General features: G+C 55.3%; 1 protein-coding gene across 3 annotated transcripts; it reads left to right on the forward strand.

Moving 5' to 3' along the window:
• Window positions 1-1,053: 1,053 nt before the first annotated feature.
• Window positions 1,054-15,075, forward strand: TBX3 (T-box transcription factor 3). 3 transcript variants are annotated; one of them, XM_074887321.1, is made up of 8 exons: window positions 1,054-1,530; window positions 2,116-2,560; window positions 4,455-4,722; window positions 5,999-6,145; window positions 8,354-8,430; window positions 9,762-9,919; window positions 11,294-11,997; window positions 12,808-15,075. In XM_074887321.1, exons 2-8 carry the CDS (start codon window positions 2,166-2,168, stop codon window positions 13,252-13,254), a joined length of 2,196 nt encoding a protein of 731 aa, XP_074743422.1. In that variant the 5' UTR covers window positions 1,054-1,530; window positions 2,116-2,165; the 3' UTR covers window positions 13,255-15,075. The 3 variants fall into 3 exon arrangements, with proteins under 3 accessions (XP_074743422.1, XP_074743423.1, XP_074743421.1); XM_074887322.1 differs by lacking the exon at window positions 1,054-1,530 and adding an exon at window positions 1,566-1,794; XM_074887320.1 differs by lacking the exon at window positions 1,054-1,530 and having other exon boundaries at window positions 1,566-2,560.
• The last annotated feature ends 8,598 nt before the right edge of the window (window positions 15,076-23,673 follow it).

A 23,673-nucleotide genomic window follows, 5' to 3' on the forward strand; every position in this document is an offset into this window, starting at 1 on the left:
CCGAGTGGCCTTAATCCTCAACGCCAAAGAAAGAAAGAAAGGAAAAAAAAAAAAAGAATAATTTTTTAAAATCCCATTTTCCAGCCCCCCCGCCCTGCCTCGCCCGCCGCGATTAGCAGCCGCCGGGCCCGGGGCTGAGCCGAGCGGCCGCCCCTGCCCGCCGCGCCGCAGCCTCCAGCCGCCCGCGGCAACCAGCGGAACGGCGGCCGCTGGGGCAGCCGGGCCGAGCCCCGAGCCGGGCGGAGACCCCCAGAGTCCACCCCCCCCCCCGCCCCGGCCGGCTCCCACCCCCCCGGGGCTCGCCCCCAGATTTGTGGGAGGAAGGAAAGCGCCCGGCCTGGCGGTCCTGTCTTGTTTAAGGAAAGCAACTTCTCGGGGGGGGGGGGGGAGAACGAAGAGGGGCAGCGGGAGGGGGGGGTGACACCAACCCCGGCGGTTGTGGGGACCGGCGGCAGCCGCGACACGGCGGGGATGGGCGTGCGGCTTGGCGGGCCCTGCGGCCGCCCGAGGTGGGTCTGGAGCTCCGGGGGGGGGGGGGGGGGGCGCGGAGGAGGGCGCACCCGGGGTCCCCCCCGCTGCGGGCCGGGAGGCGGTGGCTGCCGGGGCAGTGCCCGGTCCGGCTGGGGTGCGGAGCGGCAGGGCGGGGGAGGGGGGGCAACCCAGAACCGGAGCCTCACCCCCACGCGTGGAGCCCCCCCCACGCCGCCGCTCCCGCGCTGCCGGCAGCCGCTGCTCTGGAAGCTCCGGCCGGGGCGGGCGGGCGGAGCGGAGCGGCCGGTAGAGCCCAGCCCGCCGGGGCCGCGGGAGGCCGGGGCCGGGGGGCGAGGCGGCCCCGAGCACCCCCCCCTAGAGGCGGGTGCTCCCGGCCGCCCTCCCCGGCGCTGCCTGCTCCCTCCCCTCTGATCATGTTGACATATTCACACGGCCCGGAGTACTAGTGATGCTTTGCTGCAGCGTTACAGTTTCCGACACCTTCTTTTTATAACTCGGCTCTGTCCCCCTTCCACTCGACCTGTCAAAACCACGCCTATGCAGCCACACAATTGGTCCGAAAGCGTCAAAGAGCCAATCAAGGAGGCTCCAGCTCCCTTGTAACCCACAACACATCCATACAATCTGGTGCAGGCAGAGCACAGGCTCACAGGGGATTCTCAGAGCTGAGAGGCTCCTTCTCCCTCTCTCTCTCTCTTTCTCTTTTCCTCTCTTTCTCCCCTCCCCTTTTTCTCTTCCTCTCTCTTTCCCTCTCTCTTTCTCCCTCTCTCCTTTGCTGGAGCGCTGCTGGAGAGGAGACAGGAGTGTAATTCTTCCAGATTTTTTTTTTTTTTTAAGGCAGAGTGAAAGAGAAAGAGGGGGGGGGAAATAAAAACAGAAAAGGAGGAGGGTGAAAGAAAGAAGAGATCCTGATGGAAATCAGGGCACCCTGACCAGCTCCTGCTTGGAGAGGGGGGAAGGCGAGGCGGAAACAAGATTTCCCTACAAGTTTTTGCTGCTGAAGGTTGCTCAGGAGCCTTCCTCGGTCGGCGAGGGGGGGTGGGTTTGTTTGCTTCTTTCTGCTTTCCCTCCCTTCCCAGCCTCTGCTCCGCAGCCTGACCGTACGGAGGAAAGGTGGAGGGGTGGGGGGGAGGGGGGGGGGAGAGCCAGCCACCCAAAAAGAAAACCCAGCTTCGAGCCGTCACCCTCCGCCACGAAAGAAGAGAAGGGGGATTGAGACTCAGAGAAAAAAGAAGAAGAAGAAAAAAAAGGATCTCGGCTTGTCCAGCCCTTCTGCGGCAACAGGAGCAGACAGCGAACCCGGTGGATTTTTTTTTTTTTTTTTCCCCTTCTTCGGCGTTTCTTTTCCAGCGCAAGGACTTCCACTCAGGAAAAAAACAAAAAACAAAAAACCGCAGAGACCGAACACAAAAAAAGCAAGACTAATAATGAACAATCCTGTTAATCCGCTGTCCCGAGGGCTGGGGATGTGCCCCGGCTCGGGAAGTTGTAGGCTGTAGAAGTTCTGCCTCTCCCCCATGTACTGTGCTGTCTAGAGCTTGTTTCCCCCCCACCCTATTTTTTGGTGCTTTATTGCTGTTATTGTTATTATCTTAATTTTTCTTCTTCATGATGTGCTGTTAGAAACCACTCCGGGACTACTCCAGCAGTAGGAAGACCGAGGAGTGGAGTGGATGAATATACCGATGAGAGATCCAGTAATCCCTGGGACAAGCATGGCTTATCATCCTTTTTTACCTCACCGGGCACCGGACTTTGCCATGAGCGCTGTGTTGGGACATCAGCCTCCCTTCTTCCCGGCTCTGGCTTTGCCTCCCAACGGGGCGGCCGCCCTCTCCCTTCCCGGGGCTCTGGCTAAACCCATCATGGATCAGTTAGTGGGGGCTGCAGAGACTGGTATCCCCTTTTCTTCCCTGGGTCACCAGGCAGCAGCCCATCTGAGGCCTTTAAAAACTCTGGAGCCAGAAGAAGAGGTGGAAGATGATCCAAAAGTGCATCTGGAAGCCAAAGAGCTTTGGGAGCAATTCCATAAAAGAGGCACGGAGATGGTGATTACCAAATCGGGAAGGTAGGTCTGGGTCGGGGGTTTGTGCCTTTCCCCCCCCCCCCCCCCCCCCCTCTCCCCCACCCCTCGGTCTCTGCACCCCATCAGGCTGCTCCAGGGCAAGGCTCTTGCACCGGTGCCTTTCTCCGTAAAGCTCCTTTCACCTGGAATTGTGGAAAGTTTTAGGCAGCTGAAGATCCGAGCCCATCTTGGGCACCACGCTGCAGGGAAAGGCTCAACCATGAACCGGCCCTGCTCGGCGTGTGCAGGGGGCAAGAGGGTCCCTTCATGGTTCAGTAGCTTAATGCTTTCTGGAGAAGACTGGTAGCAGAAAGAAAATAATTTGGGGCTGGCCTGATTTCAGCCTTGCTACATATAGTTTTTCTTCCTTAAGAAAGAGAAGGGGGAATAAAGAAAAAATTTCTTTGGAGCGGCGTATCGCTGCTGGTGAGGCAGGAGCTGCAGGAGGGCAGATAGGCTCAGTTTATCAGTTGCTTCTCTTGTGCCTCTCTCTCTGCTGGGATCTGGGCGTGCATTTGTGCTGACTAATTCTATCTGGAAATGCACAAAAAGCTGACAAAACCACCCGGCGGTCCTGCAGCCGCTGCTGTAGTGGCAGGAGAGGTTTTGCAGCTCCGCGCTGCCTGTCCCTGTATTTATATAACCTTCACGTGGGAATGAATGAACAGACACGGCACGTCCACGCTCGGCATTTCTGCTTTTTATAGGTTTACCCATCTGAAATCCCTCTCTATATTCGCTACTCATTGACATCCGTGCTCTTTTACAACTCTACCTATTGCTGTGATGACACGTAGGGAGAAAACCCCCTTCGCACCAGGGTGTTTTTCTAAGGGACTCTCTTAGAAACCTCCCCAGCAATTCGCGTGTAATTTGCCAGGAGAATTACTCGAGGAAGCCACTCCTGAAAAGTCTTCTTAGATGGCCTTCAGCTGCCTTGCTGGAGCTTCACCTACTTGCAGAGCACCAGTTGCAGGCTACAGGCTCAGGGAAAAAAAAAAACAAAAACAAAAAAAACCCCAAAACAACAAAACAAAACTATAAGAGCAGCAAGGAGGGAAAAAAAATAAAATCCCCCTCGCCCATTTTCCTGCTTTCCCGAAGTTTTCTCTGTTAATTGTGGTCAAAAGTTTTTGCGCGAAAGCCTCGGCGAGTATTAAGCACTCTTACATGTTGCAAAGTCATGTGTTTCCTTTTAAGTTGAGATTGCTGAATGCCAACCGCTCGATATAATAAACAGCAAATTTGTGGTATCCTGTTGCAGTTTCGAGCTGGACTTGGGAGCGGAGGGGAGCGGGGTTTGCAGGGAGCCCTCAGCACACGCGGGTTATCCCCGGGAGGCTGCAGCGCTGGGAAAGCCACGGCAGCCACCCTGCCCTCACTGTGAGCTTTTTTCCCCCTCCTCTGCAAAGTGAAAAACTCCCCTCTCTGCTCTTCGTCGGTAGATTGGGTTAGAATAATGCGGAATATTTATTTTATCGGGGTGCGAGCTGTTCCCATTGCTTTGTTTAGCAGGCGAAAAGGAAAATAATGAGAGATCCGAGAGCCCCAGATGAGGCTTTGCTGTTGAGGAATGGCAGAGGGTAGGCGCCTGCTGATTTCTAGGGACCACGTACCTCTCCCCTCCGCCTCCCATCCCAGGGACCATTTTCTCCTGAAACTTTTAAGCGTTTGGGAAACCTTTCCGCTGAGGGCGGGGGGAAGCCTTTTTGCAGGGGGTGGACGGACACGACACACGACTTTTCTGCATCTGGGAGCTGAAGCGATTGCTTGGTAGACGCGCTACCGAGATTCAGGAGCTTATTTAAACTCTGTAATTTATTTTATTTTATTTTATTTTCGTCTTGTCTTTTTTTTACCCCCCCCCCCCCTCCCCCGTCCCTCTCTCTGCCCATAGGAGAATGTTTCCTCCATTTAAAGTGAGATGCACTGGACTGGATAAAAAGGCCAAGTACATTTTATTGATGGATATTGTGGCGGCTGACGATTGTAGGTACAAATTCCATAATTCCCGGTGGATGGTAGCCGGCAAAGCTGACCCTGAAATGCCAAAGAGAATGTACATCCACCCGGACAGCCCGGCCACCGGCGAACAATGGATGTCCAAAGTCGTCACCTTTCACAAGCTGAAGCTCACTAACAACATCTCTGACAAGCACGGATTTGTGAGTGCTTTTTACACCTTGCTTTGCACCCCCCTCCCCCCCCCCCTTCCCCTCCCTCGCCGCCTGCCCGGAGCAGGGGGTCCCGGCGGGGGGGACCCTCCCGGGAGCGCAGCGGCGGCTCGGCCGGAGCCGTGCCCGCAGCCCCGGCTGCAGCTCCCGCGGCGGCGAAACGCGGGGGAAAGGGGAATCAATGCCCCGCTCCACGCACACGCGGGACGGGCATCTGCCCCGTGTATCGATCCTTGAATTTTTTCAGTCGCTGAGGTCGGGATTAATCACTCGAGTTTATTCCGTAACCTCCCCGTGCCATTCAGCATTAACTTTAGAGATATTTCCAGCATAGCGCAACTCGGTATTTCTCGGGGCTGTGGTGACTTTATATCTATCTATATATTTTTTTTAATAAAGTCGATCACACTTTTTAAGCGTAGGAAAATGATATGCATGTGTGTATAAAGGGCTTAAAGGCCTAAGTACGCAAACATTTAAATATATATTAATCTGGATAATGTAAAGCAAGCCGGAGTGAAAATAAACAGGGACCAAAATCAGAGGTCAAGTTGCCCATTCATGTCTATCCACTCCTTTACATTTACTGGGTGTGCAGAGATAAAAACTTACCCTAAGAGTGAAATCAAACAAACCTGCTGATAAGTGCTCTGACGATCCTTGCCATTTCTTTCTACTCCTGGGAAAGCCTCCGCCTCGGAGCCGGGGGTTGCTGGTGGTGGCCGCGGTAGGGGGATCTCTAATGTGCCGAAGATTGCATTTGCTGGCTGTGATTTGATTAGACGATACATTTTTGCCTTTCGCAGAAGGCCTTAAGCAGATTGGGGCAGGCAATTAGACCTAGCCAAGGCTCTCGTGGTGGTGTTGCTATTGTGGCTGCTGCTGCTTCTTTACTTGATTTTAAATTTTTTTTTCACTTTGAAATCACAACACATTGCGGCCGGAGCCCAAACAGCTTCTCCCGCTCTTCTAGGAGAGCTCTGCTGGGATTTTACCCCCCGCCCCGAGGCGTCCAGCCCAGAGCCTAACCCCGGCGAGCTGGAGCTGTCAGTGCTTTTTGTAGGATGCTGCAAGGCGTGTGCGTGTGTTTGGAGTGTGCTCGGCGGGGAGGAGGAGTGAGGGGAGGAAGGAGAGGGAAGGCAAATTAGGAGGAGAAAGTGCCGATGGCTGGGGGAAGTGCGAGGCGGGGGTGCTGCTGCTCCAGCTGACCGTCTTCTTTCCCCCCCCTCTGCCCTCTCTGCTGCCGGCCGCTGCCCCCCCCCCCCAGACCATTTTAAACTCCATGCACAAGTACCAGCCCCGGTTCCACATCGTCCGAGCCAACGATATTCTCAAGCTTCCCTATAGCACGTTCAGGACCTACGTTTTCCCGGAGACTGAATTCATCGCAGTGACCGCATACCAGAATGATAAGGTAAGGAGATTAAGAAAGGATTTGTTTTACGTGTTTTGGCTTTTAAGAAAGCTTTTACTCTGCATTGTTCCCTTAAAAATCACGAAGCCCATCCCGTTCCTCTCTCCCCCCACCCCCCGTTTTTCCCCCCAAACCTCCTTGATCCAACTTCGGGAAGGCGCCGGGGGAGGGGGCCGGGCACTCTCCTAACACCGACCTCGGGGAAGGCAATTAAAAGGGGGTGCTGTTTAGGGTGGTGGTTTTTTTTTCTCTCCCCGGTATGGGGAAGGGGGTAGGATGAGGTGGGGATCGGTGCTCTCAGTGTGGATTTAATCTAAGATGCATCAGGAAAAAAAAAAAAAAAAAATCGGCTCCGTGTGTCGAAAGACAGAGGGGGGAGAGCAGCGGGGCTGGAGATTTTGTAATTCTTCCTGGCCTTTGTGCTGTTTTAGCTCCTTTAACAGCAATTGGCAATAAGGCTGGAGCGCACGTCTGGTTCCTATTATTATTATATTATGATATTTTTTTTTTGCATCCTGCAGTGTTTTATTATTTTTTGTGGTGCAGAAATATGCTCTGATCAGAGAGGGGTATCTCGCTTGAATTTAGCTGGAAGGTCTGAAAGAGCCAGTGTGAGAAAGTTTTGCAGCGCTGCAGACGCTGCCTTTCCATTTCTGCTGGTTTATTGTCACTTGCGACGAAGGTGGTATATTTGGGAGAGTGGCAAATGGCGAATTTACGGTAATTAAGTCAAGTGGAAGGAAGCGAAGGAGCCAAAAAAGGGGCTTTGATTTTTTCTGTCTGTAAATTATAACTTTGCGTGCGTGTGCGTTAAGCGCAGAGGGGCTGGATGTGCAGCGCCCGCTCGCTGCAGCTTCCCCGTGCTTCTCTCTGCCCCCTCCCATCCTTCGCTATTCAAAATGAAGGGGTGAAGAGTGGGGGGGGTCTGCACCCTTCTGCCCTCGGTTTCCAAAAAGCCACTTCTCCCTCGGGGTTCGGGCTGTTTCCCTCTCTTTCTGCGGCCGGGCGCTTGCAAGGAAACGGAAAGAAAATGTGTGCACAGAGAGTAGACTTTGCTTTGGGACTTAGACCGGGGCGAACAGCCCTGCTGATATCAGCTGGGGCCGGCTTGGTTGAAGGACAGAAATGAGCATATTTGTCTGATTGCCATGAAATCGCCTGGAAAGCGGCGTGCGGGAGCGGCGGGGAGCCCTCGGCTCCAGCGCGGTGGGAGCCGCCTCGCCGGCAGGTCGGACGGCACGGCCGGGATCGCCTGGATTAAAAGTCCTGCTGGGTTTTAGCAGTGGGTTTTCCTGCTCTTTCCTGATCCCGCGTGTGCGGCGGGGGCGGGGGGGGTGGGGTGGGGGGGATGAGAGGGGGGGGTGACTCGGGAGCCGGGGCCGGTCCTGCCCGGCGCTCAGCCGCAGGCAGGGGTTTGCTCTTCGGGGTCCTGCTCTCCGATCAAATTGGAGGGTTCCAGCCCAGGACCGGGAGCGGGAGCGGGGTGGCGGGCAGACGGCATCCCCCTTCCCACCGCCCGCATCCCGTTATAGCGAGGGGAGCCCCCGGACGGGCTTTGGAGCCGCCTCCGTGCATCGTACGTGCAGGCGCGGGGAGTTGCAGGGTGCCCGGCATCCCCGCCCCCCCCCATCCCTCCAAACGCAGGGAGAAACAGCCATTCCCTGCGATCACCTGAACCCCGAGGAAACCCCCAAACATTCACAAAAAAATTTACACACACACTCCCCCCAAAAATCAGCTGGCTCCTGGCACCCCCGGCGCCCCAACACACACGCACACGCAGAGCATAATGCGATTATATAAAGTATTTTATTATAGTAAGGGGGTGGGTATGATTCCTTTGCGGTTTAATTATGGCATTTAAAGAGTTTTAAACGCAGGCATAACTTGCATGGATCGCATTGCACGGCTAAATTAATTCCGATGCGGTGGCAGCAACACGGGGCTCTTTCATTGCCACCACAGCCCGGGTCACCGGTCAGCCCAGCCGGGGGATTGGGTGCGAGCTGCTTCCAAACCGGCTCGGAAAAACACAGAGATTCACCCCAAAACCAAGGACCTTTGCCCCCTGCCCTGTCCTGCTCCTGCCGGGGTCCTGCTGGCGCTGGCGGAACTGGGGAGAGGGTTTTTTTGCTGCTGTTTTAAAATACAAAATCTCCTTATTTCTGCCCCAACCCCCTGTCTATTTTTTTTTTCTACATCCTATAGATCACTCAATTAAAAATTGACAACAACCCCTTTGCCAAAGGTTTTCGAGACACCGGGAATGGAAGGAGGGAAAAAAGGTGAGTCTGAAAAGATTATATATAGGGTCCTCATTTGGTTTTCGTGTGTAAAGCTCAGAACATGAGCAGAGGTCAAAAATCACCTCACCTGGCCTCCAACCCACGCTTCCCCCCGCCAGAATTCATAAGCATCTTGTCATTAATAACACCAAACTGATTGCATGGGAATTCTTTCCTGCTTTGCACGTTTATTTTTTTACATCGCAGGGGCTGGCTGGCCAAAGGGATGGTGCTACATTAAGCAAGTATCACCAGAGAAAAAAGTTTCCCTTAAAAGTTTGAGAGGGAATATTACGTTATAGCTTGTATCTGGGAGTGGGAAAGAGGGAAAAGTGAGGGCAGAGCTGATTGCTGGTTGAATCTCCTCTGGCATTTTCCCGAGGACTGTATCGAAAAGACTAAAGTGTGGAGGAGAAACATATAAATAAACTGTTTTGACAGAGGTGTCTCGTGAATATGGAAGTAATTAATGATAGAAGATTATTTTTTTCCAAAAGCTGCAGAATGCAGTTTGTACCCCAGGTAGACAGATGGACAGAACTCATTTTAATGGGACTCAAGATTTTTATTTTTAATATTAGAGAAAATAGAGAAAGGGATGATTTTTTTCGTTGATAGGCGGGTGGCTTTGTTTTGTTTTGTTACAGCAAACAGGATATTTTAGCCATTTGCACTCGGCTTTAGATAATGAATAAATCTGTCTGTTCTTTTTTTAAGGAAAAAAAAAAGGGGGGGGGGGGGTGTAATGTAAAACAAGGGGCCTTTTTCCCTGCCCAGCACTGAGCCCAGCATGCACACACACACACACACACACACACACGCCAGCTCCTCTTGTCCGTCAGTGTGAAAATAAAGCCAACACTGGAGCCACAGGACGGAAATTATTTCTAATTTCTCTCTAAATATAAATAGATTTTTACTCCGGGTTAATTGTTGGTGAAAAGATTACATAAAGTGCCTAACAAAATAACCACTTCCTAGCAATCTTAGCAACCATTAAGATGGCTCATATCTCTGGAACATCCTCGCCTTTTAAAAGCTAATCTCCAGGGAATGCTTCCCTCTCCCCTCCGCCCCTTGTCTTTAATATCTGCCCTCGCTGAGGAGCTGCTCACCGCTTCCAAGAAATCTCCTCTCATTAGCAGCCAAGTCCTGCCTGCGAGAAACGCGCCCCCCCCCCCCTCGAGGGGACCTTGGCCCTTGATTCCCCTGTCCCAGTCATCCCCAAACAGGGACTCGGGAAGGGGCTGGGGAAGGGATGGGGGGTGCTGGGGGGGGGTTCCGGGGGGGGTGCCGGGGTCCGCTCGCCCAGCGGGTGCGTGTGCCCGCAGGAAGCAGCTGACCCTGCAGTCCATGCGGGTGTACGACGAGAGGCAAAAGAAGGAAAACCCCACCTCGGACGAGTCGTCCAACGAGCAGACGGCCTTCAAGTGCTTCGCCCAGTCCTCCTGCCCCGCCGTGCCTGCTGTCGGCACCTCCAGCCTCAAAGGTGAGAGCTGCGGCCCCCGGGTCCCCCCAGGGAGAGCCTGGGCGCCTGCTCCACGGGGGGCTGGATCCTGGCCTGCACCACTGCCCTCTGGCACTGGCCTGCCTGCCTTCTTTCCTTTCTTTATCTTTCCTTCCTTTCTCTTGTTTTCTCTCTTTGCTCTCACTTCTTTCTCTCTTTTCCCTTCCCTCTCTGTCCTTCTTGCTATCTTTATCTTTTTCTTTGTCTCTCTTTCCTTCTTTCCTTCTTTCCTTCTTTCCTTCTTTCCTTCTTTCCTTCTTTCCTTCTTTCCTTCTTTCCTTCTTTCCTTCTTTCCTTCTTTCCTTCTTTCCTTCTTTCTCTCACTCTTCTTCTTCCTTTCTTTTTATCTTCCCCTCTCCCCTTCTTTTTCTCTCTCATCCTCTCTCTCTGCCCTCCCCACTTTCACTCTCTTTCTCTCCTCCCTCTCCCCCCGGCCTCCCTCTCCCCCTGCTGCACGTTAATTCCTCCCCTCCTTGGTTCAGAAAGGAGCCAGCTCCGAGTCAAGGGAGCAAAGACAGACCACGGGGCAAAAGTTCAAAACTGGAGTCACTCCATTAATATTCCTCTCTGAATCTGTTATTAGAGGAAGGATCTTTCCCCTGGATACAGTCCCGAACTTTGTTATAGAAAAGTCACCCTCGGTTTCTCTCCGTGCGGGGTTGGGAGCTGTCTGCAGCTCTCTCACATGTATTAATCCATCCAGGAGTGGGGGGTGCCGGGCGGGGGGGGGGGCGGGTAGAAACAACCTCTTTTTCGTTGTTGCTTTACTCGTTTGTTTAAAGTCCTGCCGAGCTGAGAGGAGGGGAGCTGGGAGGGGACCCGAAAAGCAAACCAGAGCTTCGCACCTGGGGTGCTGAAATTAGGAGATGAAGTGCAGAGGAATCCAGCGAAGCCGTGCATGCGTTTTTTGGGGGGGGGGGGGGGGGGGGTGTCCAGGGGGTGATGGAGGCGGGTGCGTGTGTGTGTCTGTGTCTGTGTGTGTGTGTGTGTTCAAAGTTTGCCCACTGAAAGGGCTGAAAACTTTGGAAAAGTTCTTAGGAGGCGCATCCCCAAGGCTCTCCGACCCCGCGGCCGGGGGGATCCCCGATGGGTGCCGCAGCCCCTCCTCGGGGCCGCCGCTTTGTTTTGCAGCCAGTTTTGCTGCGCTGTGTAAAACTCGGGTCGGCTTGGATGGGGCAGGCGGTGGGAGCCGGGGGGCGGGGTGGTGTATTTATTTATATAATAATAAAAAAAAGGAAGTATTTACACTTAAATCTCTGGTCGGCCAGGAAGCGCCTCTACCCCCTCTCCCAGCCCGACGGGGAGTTAGGGACGGGCAGTGCCGGATCCCAGCGCCGGGCTCCCTTTGTCTTGCAGATCTCTGCCCCAGCGAGGGAGACAGCGATGCAGACAGCAAAGACGACCCCTTGCTAGAAGCCAGCGAGGCGGGCAAAATCAGCACGACCACCGCCACCACCCCAGCGCCGGCCAGCTCCGCCGCGGCCGCGGGAGACGACCCCCGGGAGAAGGGGGGCAGCCCCTCCAAAAGCCACTTTTTCCCCGGTGACTCGGCGGGGAGTCGCAGCCGAGAGAGGACGGAGAAAGCCCCTCCGGACTCTCGGCACAGCCCGGCTACTATCTCTTCCAGCACCCGGGGGGGAAGCCTGAGCGGCGAGGAACTGAAAAGCCCCCTCAGGGATGGCCCCAAAGTAGATGAGAACCGGCTGCTGGGTAAAGAGCCCTTCGCCCCCCTCACGGTCCAGACCGACAGCACGGCCCACCTGAGCCAGGGACACTTGCAAAACCTCGGCTTCCCCCCGGCCCTGGCCGGTCAGCAGTTCTTCAACCCGCTGGGGAACGGGCACCCGCTGCTGCTGCACCCCGGGCAGTTCGCCATGGGGGGGGCCTTCTCCGGCATGGCCGCGGGTATGGGGCCACTGCTCGCCACCGTCTCCGGGGCATCCGCCGGGGTCTCGGGACTGGACAACACGGTCATGGCCACGGCGGCGGCCCAGGGACTCTCGGGAGCGTCGGCGGCTGCTCTGCCTTTCCATCTGCAGCAGCATGTCCTGGCTTCTCAGGTACCGCACCCCCCCTCGCTGCCCCTCTGGAGCTGGGGGGCTCCGTCCCGGGGGAAGGGGGGAGCAGCGGGGCACCCTCTTTAGCTTCCCCGCTGCGGGTGTCCCGCCCCCCCCCCCGCCAACTCTCTCTGCAGAGGCAAGCACCGGGTTTGGGGGAAAGGCAGGGGCAGGAAAGCCCCAGGGCGGGGGAGTTGGAGGGGGGTGGCCCAGCTTGAACTCCCGGAGCTCTTCGATCCCCCTCCCCTCGCTATGCTCCCTGGGACACTGTGCCGGGGCCAGGCCTCTGCCCTCCACCCCACCCCCCCGCGGGGCTTGGCGGCCCCCCCGGGGCAGTCCCAGCGCGCAGCTCCGCGGTGCGGGGCGCGTCCCAGCCTGCGGAGCCGCCGTCGCGGTGGGGGACGGAGAGATGCCTGCGGCTGCCCTGCGGTGGGGGGGCTGTACCTGCGGGGACAGAGCGTTTGCCCCCGAGAAAGAAAGGAGGAGAGTGGGGGAGAGACACCACGGCCCTTATCTCATTTCGCCCCCGTTGGGCCACGACCCTCCCAGCGGGAGGGGGGCGGCGGGGTGGGGGCCGTGCAGGGCTGAGCCTTGGCAGGACCTGCCTCGGGGAGGGGGGCCGCCGGGTGGTTTTGGCCCCGGCCCCGGGAGGATGGCTCTTCATCCCCTCCCGTGGGATGTCGGCCGCTGTCAGCGCTCCCACTGGCGTGTGCGGGGAGGGGTGCTGGCGTGGGGGTGCCGTGGAGCATCCCCCGGGGCGGGGGGATGTGCGGAGCGGTAACCCTTGCCTTTCTCTCCCCTCCCCTCCCGCAGGGCCTGGCCATGTCTCCCTTCGGCAGCCTCTTCCCCTACCCCTACACCTACATGGCGGCGGCAGCCGCCGCCTCCAGCGCCGCCTCCAGCTCGGTGCACCGACACCCCTTCCTCAACGCCGTGCGGCCGCGGCTCCGCTACAGCCCCTACCCGCTGCCCGTCCCGCTGCCCGACGGCAGCAGCCTCCTCACCACCGCCCTGCCCGGCCTGGCCGCCGGCTCCGGCGAGGGCAAAGCGGGGGGGTTGACCACCAGCCCCGGCTCCGTGCCCCTGGACTCCGCCTCGGACCTCACCAGCCGCTCGTCCACCCTCTCCTCCGGCTCCGTCTCCCTCTCCCCCAAACTGGGCGCAGACAAGGAGGCGGCCACCAGTGAACTGCAAAACATCCAGCGCCTGGTCAGCGGGCTCGACCCCAAGCAGGACAGATCCCGCAGCGGCTCCCCGTAACCTCCCCGGCCTCCGGGAGCTCATTTCAAATCAGTCTCGCAGTGCACTTTGTTTGAAAGAAACCACATCCTCCACCCGCGAGTTGTTTGTTTTCACCCCCCTCCTTTATTTTGTTTTTTCTTCCCCTTTCTATTTTTTTAAATATAAAATCCCCCGGCGTCGTGTGCGCGCTTATCAACAAAAAGATATCTGGTGAAGCAGGGGGGGTGTGAGGGTAGGGAGAGGGTCGGGGATGAGGAAGCAGAGCCGAGGGGGGAGAGCTGGGTCGGAGGCTGCTCACAGGGAGCAGGCTGGCCCGGCCGGGTCACCGGCAGGGTTGTGGCATCCTCCTTTCTTTCTTTTTTTTTTTTTTTTTTTTAAACTGTGTTAAAAAAAAAAAAAAAAACAAACACCACACCACCAAAAACCCAGAAAAAAAAGAAAAAACCTAAAAGCAAAAATAAAACAAAAAAAAATCAAACAAACGTATGAATAAAAATTAAGTAAGAGAAGTGATTTTTCCTTTCTGAAAGAAAAGTGTGTAAGTAACTCACATATCGATTCTTCAACAGTTGTTTCCTGGGCGGGTTGTTAACGACAACCCCCTTAGTCAATATTAAGGGAAGCTGTGTGTTTAAAATACTATTGTGATGTCTGAGAGCCAGTCGGTGGCTTTTTTTGCATGTTCCATAGTAGTCTGCTTTTTTTTGGGGGGGGGTGGGGGGGTGGTGTATTTTTTTATTTCGGTGGGGTTTTGTTGTTTATTTTTAATGCTCGTTTCAAATCCCAGGGAAAAAATTATTAATAATAATAATAAAAACAAAAATAAGACCCTCGTCCCTCTACCTTAAACATCCTCCCTGTAGCAACAACAATAAGAAGTGTAGTTGGAAAGAAAAAAAAAAAAGTGAATTTATTTTATCTAAAAACCTCTGTAGCTTGACTGTAGGTTTATCACAGCTTTCCCTCTTTAATTGTATATGCAATAACAAGGTTTAAACATACCGAGAAGAAAAGAGCGGACACTATTATTAAAACAAAGTATTTATGTAATTATTTGATAACTCTTGTAAATACGTGGAATATGAATACTCGAAATTAAACTTTAATTTATTGACATTGTACATATCTCTGTAAATACGACTGCAGCTGTCTTTTTTTTTTTTTTCCCTTCTGTTTTTATTTTTAGTCGTTTTCATTTCAAGTTCGTAATTTCTTTAAACATACACCCCGACCCGGAGGAGAAATACCCCCATTTCTGAGGGCTCACATTTAAATCGGAGTTCACCCCGGAAAACCTGACCTCGTCCTTTTGTAAAGGAGCCGAATGCAAAAGGCAAAGCAGAAACAAACAAAATTAATCAAAGACCTTAAAAAAATAAAAGAAAGAAAAAGAAAAAGCAATGTGCCATGGTAGCTTTTAATCCTCGATTTCTTCAGTGTTCAAAGCGCTACTTTCCATATAAAACGTCAACAACAAAAAAATTACCTAAGTTAGTACACGACAACAGGCTTCTGCAGTGGCTTGAGAGAAAAAAAAAAAAAGATGAAGATTCTAGGATTTTCTTTACTTTGTATTATTTTTCCCCTTTTCCTTGGTGTGTCAAAAACCAACCCCACGATGGAGTTTTACTACTGTGCTTATTGTTGTCTTTGTTTGAGTGAGTGCATATTTTCTTGGCTTGAAAGTCAGGTGCTCAGAGCTGGTTCAAAGAAAAAAAAATATGAAGGTATATTTTGTGTTATATAAATGTTGAGAAGTTCTTGCTATTTTTTTTTTCCTGTATTTTTTTTTCCCTTTTAAAAGTCACTGAAGTTTCAATAAATTTTTATTGAAATGTCTTGGGCGTACTGTGAAATGCCTTCACCCCAACCCTCCTGAAAGTGCCTGGGAGGATGGAGGGGTTGAAAGATATATATCCCTCCTCTGCCTTTCTCCTCCACCCCCCATCCCCTTCCCAATATTAAGATATTTCTCCTGGAAGGAGCTAGTACGAACCAGTCGGGATGGTGTCGTTTGAACTGTTGGTGGGGAAGTACGAGTTTTAAGCAAGCTGTTTAATGTATCTTTTCCGTCTTCATCCCTCTCGCTTTTAAAGTCGATCCAGAGGCTACTAAGTCACCTCTTTTAATGGAACAATATTAAGTGGCGTTTGAAAAGTTAATGAGAAAGGCTCAGCTATGCTTTTATCTGTCATAAATTAATAACGCAAAAGTGAAGAATTAGAGAATAGATCGGTTAAATTTTAATGCAGAGCCCTCCTCCAAAGTTTCCAGGTAAAGTGCTCAGGAGTTGATGGTGTTGCAGGGCTCGTTTTCCCTCCCGTCCGGGCAGAGGAATTGGCTTTTCCAGTTAGTTATCACCTGGAAATACATGGGGTTTGGTTTGTTGGTTGGTGTGGTTTTTTTTTTTTTTTTTTCCCCCTCCCTTGGAATCGCCCCTTCTCCCCTTGGGCTGATGATATGGTGAAATTAAGCTAGAAAATGGCTGAAACGGGGACAGGCATCCAGGCTTCAGGCTGGACCAGTGGCCTGGGAGGTCACCGAGATGAGAACTGGCAGCGCCTGCCTGTACCTTTGCCAGTCCGTGAGCACATCCTTTAGCAGACCATATATATTTCTCCTTGTTAAAGAAATTTTTTTTCCTTATCCCTTCAACAGTGAGTAGCCGGTATATTGGAAAGTGATTCATCCTCCGCCAGTAATAAATATTATAAGGATGTACTTCCAGCCTGTATCCTGTTTTATACTCTGCCTGCCCCTCGGCCCGCGGCCCCCGGCTCCTGCGTCGGCAAGATAAAGAGAGGTTCAGTGGGTGAAAGTGGCGATAAAGCCTTTTTTCCCCGATTTTTTAACAAGTCACCCCCATGCACGTCAACCCCTGCTCAAGTCCCCTTCATGGGGGGACGGGACCCGTCCCATTTCAGCCTGGGGGTGTATGTGTGGGTATTTTAAACCCACGGTGCTTGCAGAGAGGAAGAGTTTGGGGCTGACAGGATATTTTCTTCCTCTTTCCCCACCCTCGGATGACCCAAGGTGACGGCTGCTGGAAATGTCACTTGAGCTGATGCTCCTCTGAGCTGGCCTGCGCGAGGTGGGGCTTTTAGGGATAAAGGTGGCGTCGGGTCTGGCGAAAGAAATTTAAAAAAAAACCCAAAACACTTCAAGAAGCAGGCAGCGTCCGCAGGCAGCCAGCCTTCAGGCTGCGGCCCCACAAGGCAGTTTTCCACCCAGATCCTCCAGCGGGGGGGGGGAGTTGGGGGGGCTCCGGCCCGGGGGGGGAGGGCTCAGGGCGGTGGGGCAGGGCGCTGCCAGCCCCTCCGGGCTGTCACCCCCCCTCCTCATCACGCTGTTCGACTTTCTCCTCTGAGCTCTCTTCCCGTGTGCTACAGACCCCCTCAGACCCCCACTCTCATTTAGTTGGCTTCAGGAATGATGGGGGAACCTCTATTTTTCCCCTCCCCTCCCCATCTTCTGCTCCCCAAATTTCACTTAGAGAGGGAGAGTGGTTACACTCGGGGCGGGGGGGGGGGACGGGACACACACGACACGGGACATTTTCGTAGTTGGCGAGGAAATTCTTTGCTGATGTTTAGAAAAAAGCAAACCCACCCCTAACCTCCCACCCCCACCCCGCCCGGCTTTCCTGCCGGCCCAGGAGGCCGGTAGCCGCTCCGCAGGCCGGGCGGGCACCGGCAGCCCCGGGGCGCCGCAAAACCAGAGGTCAAGATTTTTATTTTTTTTTTTTTTTTTTAAAGCTGAGGGTGCAGCCTGATTGATTTAACCCCCCTGCTCCACTTTCCACGGGCCTAATGCTGACCTCCCCCTCCCCGTGCCCTTGCAAGAAATCCGTGTACCGCAGGTGTAACTCTGACTTGCAAATGGCTTTATCTCTTGTGTATCTTATTTGTATATAGTAACGTTAATGAGTAACTCTTGTGGCGCTTGTGGATGGAGGTAAACAGCGAGCAATCTCTCTGGATTATCCTGTCTATTACTCACCTGGCGCCTGTCTTGATATCCTCAATGGTTTTATGGCTGATGGAGGCGACCCGGCGCTGGGGGGGGTGTCCGGCGGCGGGGGGGTCCGGCGGGGCGCCGGCGCCACCTCTCGGGCATCGCGAGCAGTGCGGGGCGGCCCCCGAGGGGACTCACGGCCCGTGGGAGGGGGGCACAGCACCCACCGCGGGGGTGGGAGAGTGGGGAGGGGAGCCGGCATCCCCCCCCGCCCCCCGGCCGGGCAGCGCGGCGGAGCTCGCCGCAGACTTAGCTGGGAGCGGAGCTGGGTTTTACCCACGGGAGTTTTAGTCCCGAGTTCAAAGTCTCTGGGAAAGCGGGGCAGGAGCGCGGGGCTACGGCCGCAGCGCCGGCCGGCGAGGGGGGGGGAACGGAGCGGAGGAGCGGCGGCCCGGGGGGGGGCGGGGGGAGACGACGACACGACGACACACCGACACCCCCGCGGTGCGGTCACCCGCCGCCGCCGTCCTGCCGGCCCACGCTCCGCTATTAGTTAATTATTGATTGATTACAAGTGAAAATTTATGACCCTCTTCCCCCCCCCCCCCAGCCTTCCCGGCCCCCTCGCACGCACACACGCTCCTGCCCTCTGCAAACACTCCGAGGGAGGCGGGAGGCGTGTTGTTGTTTTTGGCCTTGACAGCTTCCAGGAATATGAAATATTTAAGCCCTTCGGTCGATCTCCCGTACCCTGGCCGCCCTTTTTTTTTTTTTTCTTTTTTTGTTTTTTTTTCTTCCCCCCCCCCCCCCTTTCATGTCCCGGCCCGGGTGGCTCCCGCGGCGGCCGGGCCCCCTCCCCGCACACAGCCGGCGTGCGGGCTCGGAGCACGCCAGGCCTCGCAGATCAAAGGGACCTTCTCCGGCCTCCGCACAAGGGGGAAAGGAAAAAAAAAAGAAAAGAAAAAAGGTTGATTTCTTTAACGATTGTTCCTAAAAGTCTTGGAAGCAGGGACCATCCTGCCTCCTCCCTCGCCCCGGGAAACGATTTTGGGAAGGCAGAGAGAGGGCTCGGGGGGGCGGGGGGGGGGGAGAGAAAAAAGGGGAAAAAAAATATAGAGGAGTTGCTTGAAACTTAGCAGCCGTGTGTCTGCAGGAGAGCACACGCCCGTCCCGGTGGGAGCCCGAGCCGCAGGGTCTGCGCCCCGGGTGGGCAACGGGGCCCGGGCCGCGCTCGGTCGTGCGCCCCCAAAAATGCCCCCGCAAGAGCGGGGCTAAGGCGAACCCCAAGCGCCTTAGTGTGCCCGTGGGTGTGCGGGGGGCGTAGGCAGGGCACCCCCCCTGTTTCTGCAGCTCCTGCTGCCGGGAAGGCCGATGCAAACCGGTCACCGGAGCGCGCTGCTCCACGCACGGACACGGCCGCCCTGGCCAGGGCTGAGGGACGGACGGACGGACCGACCGGTTGTTTGTTGTCTCGGGAGGGTAAATGGTCTGATGCGGCGACTGCCTTGAGGCGCTGGTGCTTGACACGGCGAGGGCGAGCAGCCGTGGCACCCTGCGGAGGCCGCCCCGCTCCCCCCCCCCCCCCCCCGCCGGTCCCTGTCACCGCGGCCCCGGGGAGCCGCGCCCGGGCCGGGGGGGCAGCGGGGGCAGCCGGCCGGGCGGATCCGTGCTGGAGGCGCCGGGACGGCGGGGTTGGGGTGAACTTGGAGGAGGGGGTGGGCGGGAAAAATCCCTCCCTCCTTCGGCACCTACAGCCGCGTCTTGCAAAGAAACCCGCGTCCCCGGGGGCGTGGGGTCACCCCCGAGCCCTCACCCCCTTACGCGCTGTACAGGCACTCGCCAGGAGAGCGAACAGCCCCACGCAGGGACAGTCCAGCTGTAGCAGGAGGTCGCATCGCGTTACGGCCCTGACCCACCGACCCCTCTCCGCAGCCAGACCCGACACCCCCCCCCGCACCCATCGCCCGAGTGGGGCCAGGGCGGCCCTTTACACCTGAAGCCTTTTGGCTGCGGGGGAGAGAAAAAGCCAGCGGCTCCTGGGGAGCCAGCTCTGGAGGGGGATGGTTTGGGGGGTTGGTTTGGGGGGTTTGTTGGGGGTTTGTGTCTTTTTTACAGCCAGCCCCAAACTTCCCGGGTGCTGCTCCCTAAACCCCCTATTATTAGTGAACAGTTAAGGCGTCTAAAAACACGGCAAGGCGAAGCCTTTGCTTCAAGTGGCCATTCCAGGTGGTTTTGTAGCTCCTGGCCCCGGCGCGGAGGGCTGCAGCGGGTCCCCCCCGCCCGCTGCCGGCAGGGTGAGCCCCGAGGCCGGGCCGGGTGAGGGGCTCCGCGGGCAGCGACCCTGCGGGGTCTCGGGAGCTGCGCCCTCCGCATCTGCCACCTCTCCTCCTTGGGAGCTCAGCCCTCAGCCGCCCCTCAGACACCACCTTTGGGATTTCCATTTTCTAATCCACCTTTTAATTTTTTTTTTTAATTTAAATGATTTGATTATTCTGGTGAAAATACTTTATATTTTTTTTTTTTAACCGCACTCAGCCGAAACAGAGTTCGACCTCTAGCGCAGGTAACCGCGGCCATAATTCCTGCTAAATTTCACGTTGGTCTCACTAAACTCAGCTTCCCCTCACTCCTCCAAATAAAGCCCTTCCTAGAGCAGGCATTGAAATGAAAAAAAACCCCAAACCCTCATGGCAAGCGGGCTGGGCTGTGCCCGACCCGACCCCACGGACACCCCGACCCCCTCCCCTCCCGGGGCAGCCCCCCTTCTGCCTCCGACTTCTTTCCGAAGTCCTTTCAAGCTTTATTTCTCCGCAAGCCGCCAAAGCGCCACTGACAAAATAAAGTTAACAAGGAAATTAGCTCGACAGAAAAAGCCAGTGGTGCTGTTTTCCCCCGGACCTGCTCTTTCCACTGAAGGTACGAGCGGAGCGTCTCCGGGGAAGAGGGAGACCGGCCGAGGAGGGGGGGAGGTCTGGGTTGGGGCATCCCACCGACTGGACTGAAGGATCGGTGAAATAAGAAGGGCAGAAAGGCGGCAGGGAGGGAGTTGGAAGGATTTGCTCCAAGCTTTTGTGCAAAACGTGGAGTCACGTTTCTGGTCCCTCCGCAGGGAAGGGGCTCCCCGCCACCGCAACCCCCCGCGATCGCGCTGCGCAATCCCGCTTCTTGGGAAATCTGTCACCGCGATCTTCTGGCAGGATTATTTCCCCTTTGCCGTGAAACTTCCTAGGCGCTCTCACTCTTATTTTTCACAGTTTTCTTGATTTTTTTTTTTTTTTATATTTTCCTTGCTGTCCATTCGTGGCCTTCCCCGTGGATTTTTGAGGGGCGCTTTTTAACTCCTCGGCTTTCCTGAGTCCGATTTCAGCCGGTTTCTATTTCTCCCGACTCCGAGCTAAAAAACATACAGAAAAAAAAAAAAACCCCAAACTTTAAATACAAATATAAAACGGGTCAGGAGTCTCCCCAGCTCCGCTTGCTGGAGCGGGTGGGGGTAGGGGCTACCCTTAGGAAAAGTGAAAAGCTTGTTTTAATGGGCGGTCATTGCTAAATCTCACCTTAGGGCCAAAACGACTCGCGACCCATTGCCCTCCTTACGATGTATTTATTTGTCTCAGTGGCACCAGCCGTCAGTCATTAGTGGGAGGGTTAACCCGAGAGCCGCACCACGGTGGCGATGGTGGTCTTGTGGCTCTTTGGTTTGTTTTAAATATGATTTCTCAACAGGAACCGGCCCAGAAGCGGAGAAATAACCTGTCCCGGGAAGGCTCCCTGCTGAAACACGGAGGGAACACGCGTGGGAGCGCAGCGAGCGACGACCCGTCGGAAAACACGGCTCTTTCGGTCTGAGAAAGCGGGGTTTGGTTTGCACCCCGAAGGGTTTGCTCCGGGGAAAAGCGGCGGTTTGGGCCAGCAGAGACTTTATTTAATGAACCTGGCGATGTTTTCCAATATTCTTAACGATTACAGAGGGGAAAAATAAACAGAAGCCTCAGTACAACAGCAGCCGGCCGAGTCCGCGGGGCAGCCGGGCGAGCTGTCGCCGTCCCGGGGCCGGGGGGGTGCAGCCGGGCAGCAGCTCCTGACACCCCCCCTGCAGCGCCTGTGTTTGCGCTCCCGCATTTCTACCGTTACAGCCATACCGTGTGCATAGCTCCAGAGCCTCTCCGTAGCTGCGTATTACTTTATTTAGATATAGCTCCCTCCGTACATAACCCGCTAAGCAGCTTTATGTATTTCAATCATTTATATAGTTCAAATACGTATATATACGCGGCGTTATATAAAGATAATGCAAAGACATGAGGCTGTGCGCCCATTCCTTTCGCTTTGCCCAAGACGTGCGCGGTGTGGGACACCGGGCACGGTGTGTCCCGTTCCCCGCAGCCCCCACACAAGCCCCCCCCAGCCCGGGCCCGGCTTTCGCAGGCTCTGTCGCGCCTGGCCGAGCACAGCCGTGCTCGCCGCCTGGGGCCGGGAGGCTCCCGCTGCTGTATTTGGTATCTGTGTCTCGGTTAGCTTTGCGTTATCTCCGCTACCGCGTGTCCCGGGTAAATTCATCTCCGCAAAGAGCCGCTCGCCGAGCAGCCCCGGGCTCTCTCGCCACCCCCGGGGCAGCTTTGGGTGCCCCTGCCCGTCGCCCCTCGAGTTGTGGGAAGCATGTGGGAGCCTCCCCGCTCCGCTGCCGGCCCGGAGCCCCGGTGCTTGTGTTCACACCCCTTTTACAGCCGGCTCTCTGGTTTGTTCCCGCTGCCAAATATTTAACCGGGGGCGGGGTGGGGAAGAGAGATAAAACATAAATTTCATCCTCCTGTTTTCCCCCAGCTCGGCATCCTGCCGCTCCAAACTTCTGCTGTCCGGAGGATGGACTGACGGTGCGAGAGTCCTTCCCTTGGGCCCGGCTTGTCCCCGAGAGCAGCCCCGGCTGACTCCGGGCACCGGGCAGAGCGATGCAGGGAGGGAGCTCCGTCCTCTCCCGCGCCTCAGGCCGTCCTGAAATCGCGAAATAATTAAATTAGGCACTCATGAAATCATGGCAGTAGGCAGGGCCTGGATGCCCCGTGCCAGCAGCCCGCATGTTTAGGAGGAGGAGAGGAGGGTGCCTTGATGCTGGGAGTGCCCCCCACCGCGGCGGGGGTGGCTGAAGCCGGGGCCGTTCCCGGGGCCGTTCCCGGGGCCGTTCCCGGGGCCGTTCCCGGGGCCGTTCCCGGGGCCGTTCCGCCGCTCCTGGAGTGCCACCTGGTGGGGGCGACCCGGCAGCACGGGCAGGGCTCGGCTCCCGGGGGCTCCTGCCCGCGCCCCCCCGGGAAGCGTTTCCCCAGGGCTGGCAGGGGGAGCGGAGCAGCGGCGGGGGTGAGCAGGGGATCCCCAAGTGCCTGGGCATGAGAAACGCTGAGGGTGACAGAAGCAGCATTAAAAAGGAAAATACACGCGTGGAAAGTGTTTTTTCTTCAGAGTCGGAGAAAGCAGAGCCTCTGCTGGAAATCCTTCGTGTCCACCCTACTTCACTTATAATGGGGGGGAGGGGGGGGCGGCTGAGAGCATGTGTGCAAGGCTGCCACCAACACTGACGTGATGGCTTCTGGTGATTTCAGTGGACTCTGAATGAGAACCCTGGTGCTGGGCATTCATAGGGAAGTGGCATTAGGCCTGGTGTTTTTGCAGAAAACCTCCCAGAGTTTTACAGGTGTGTGTAGTTGTGCTCTGAGAGCAGACAGGCTCTTAGAATGAACCGTCGCCCTCCCCCGGCTGTGCCCACGGGCTAGTTTGCATGGCACAAGGCCTCCCTTGCTTTGTCTCTGGGTTTCTGCTGCCCTCCCTCATGTATCCACACGCACACATGTACCGAGCTGTTTTGCTTCTGAGTTTTCATCTTTTCTCATAGGTTAGCCTCACCACTTGCTCCCTCATATACATTTACAGATGCATGCAAGCACAAAAGTGATATTTTTTTATATTTTGTGACATTGTTTTATTCATATTCTTTCAACTTGTCTTATAGTTTTTGCTCTCTCTTACACACTCAGCTATTCTTCATAAGCAGTTTGTCTTATTAGATCCTTTCTGTTTTCTGCCTCCTCCCTCATTACAATTCTGCATCAGAAACTGCCATTTCACATGAAACACTTTGCTCTGGGCCAGAGATCAACTTGCTTTGGTGGAACCGGGGGGCACTACAATGTGAGAACAAGGATGTAAAAGCAGGAAGACATGCATCAAACTTCAGGGTAAACAATGGGAATGATATTGATTGCCTTTTAATATGCAGTGATCACACAATGGGGAAGAAAACCTTCCCAGGGAAAAAAAAAAAAAGACACTTGCCCTGCTTGAGAAACTGGTAGCAAACACGTATGTTTCAGTGAAACTTCTGGACCAGTGCAGAGGGACTTTATCCCAGGGCTCCTGCAGGGAAGTTGCTTTCCAGGTCTAGCGGAGCTTCCAAATAAAGTGCTGTCCTACTTTCTGACCGTCTCTGATGAG

Source organism: Strix uralensis, chromosome 17 (assembly GCF_047716275.1).
Source record: "Strix uralensis isolate ZFMK-TIS-50842 chromosome 17, bStrUra1, whole genome shotgun sequence".
Lineage (NCBI taxonomy): Eukaryota > Metazoa > Chordata > Aves > Strigiformes > Strigidae > Strix > Strix uralensis.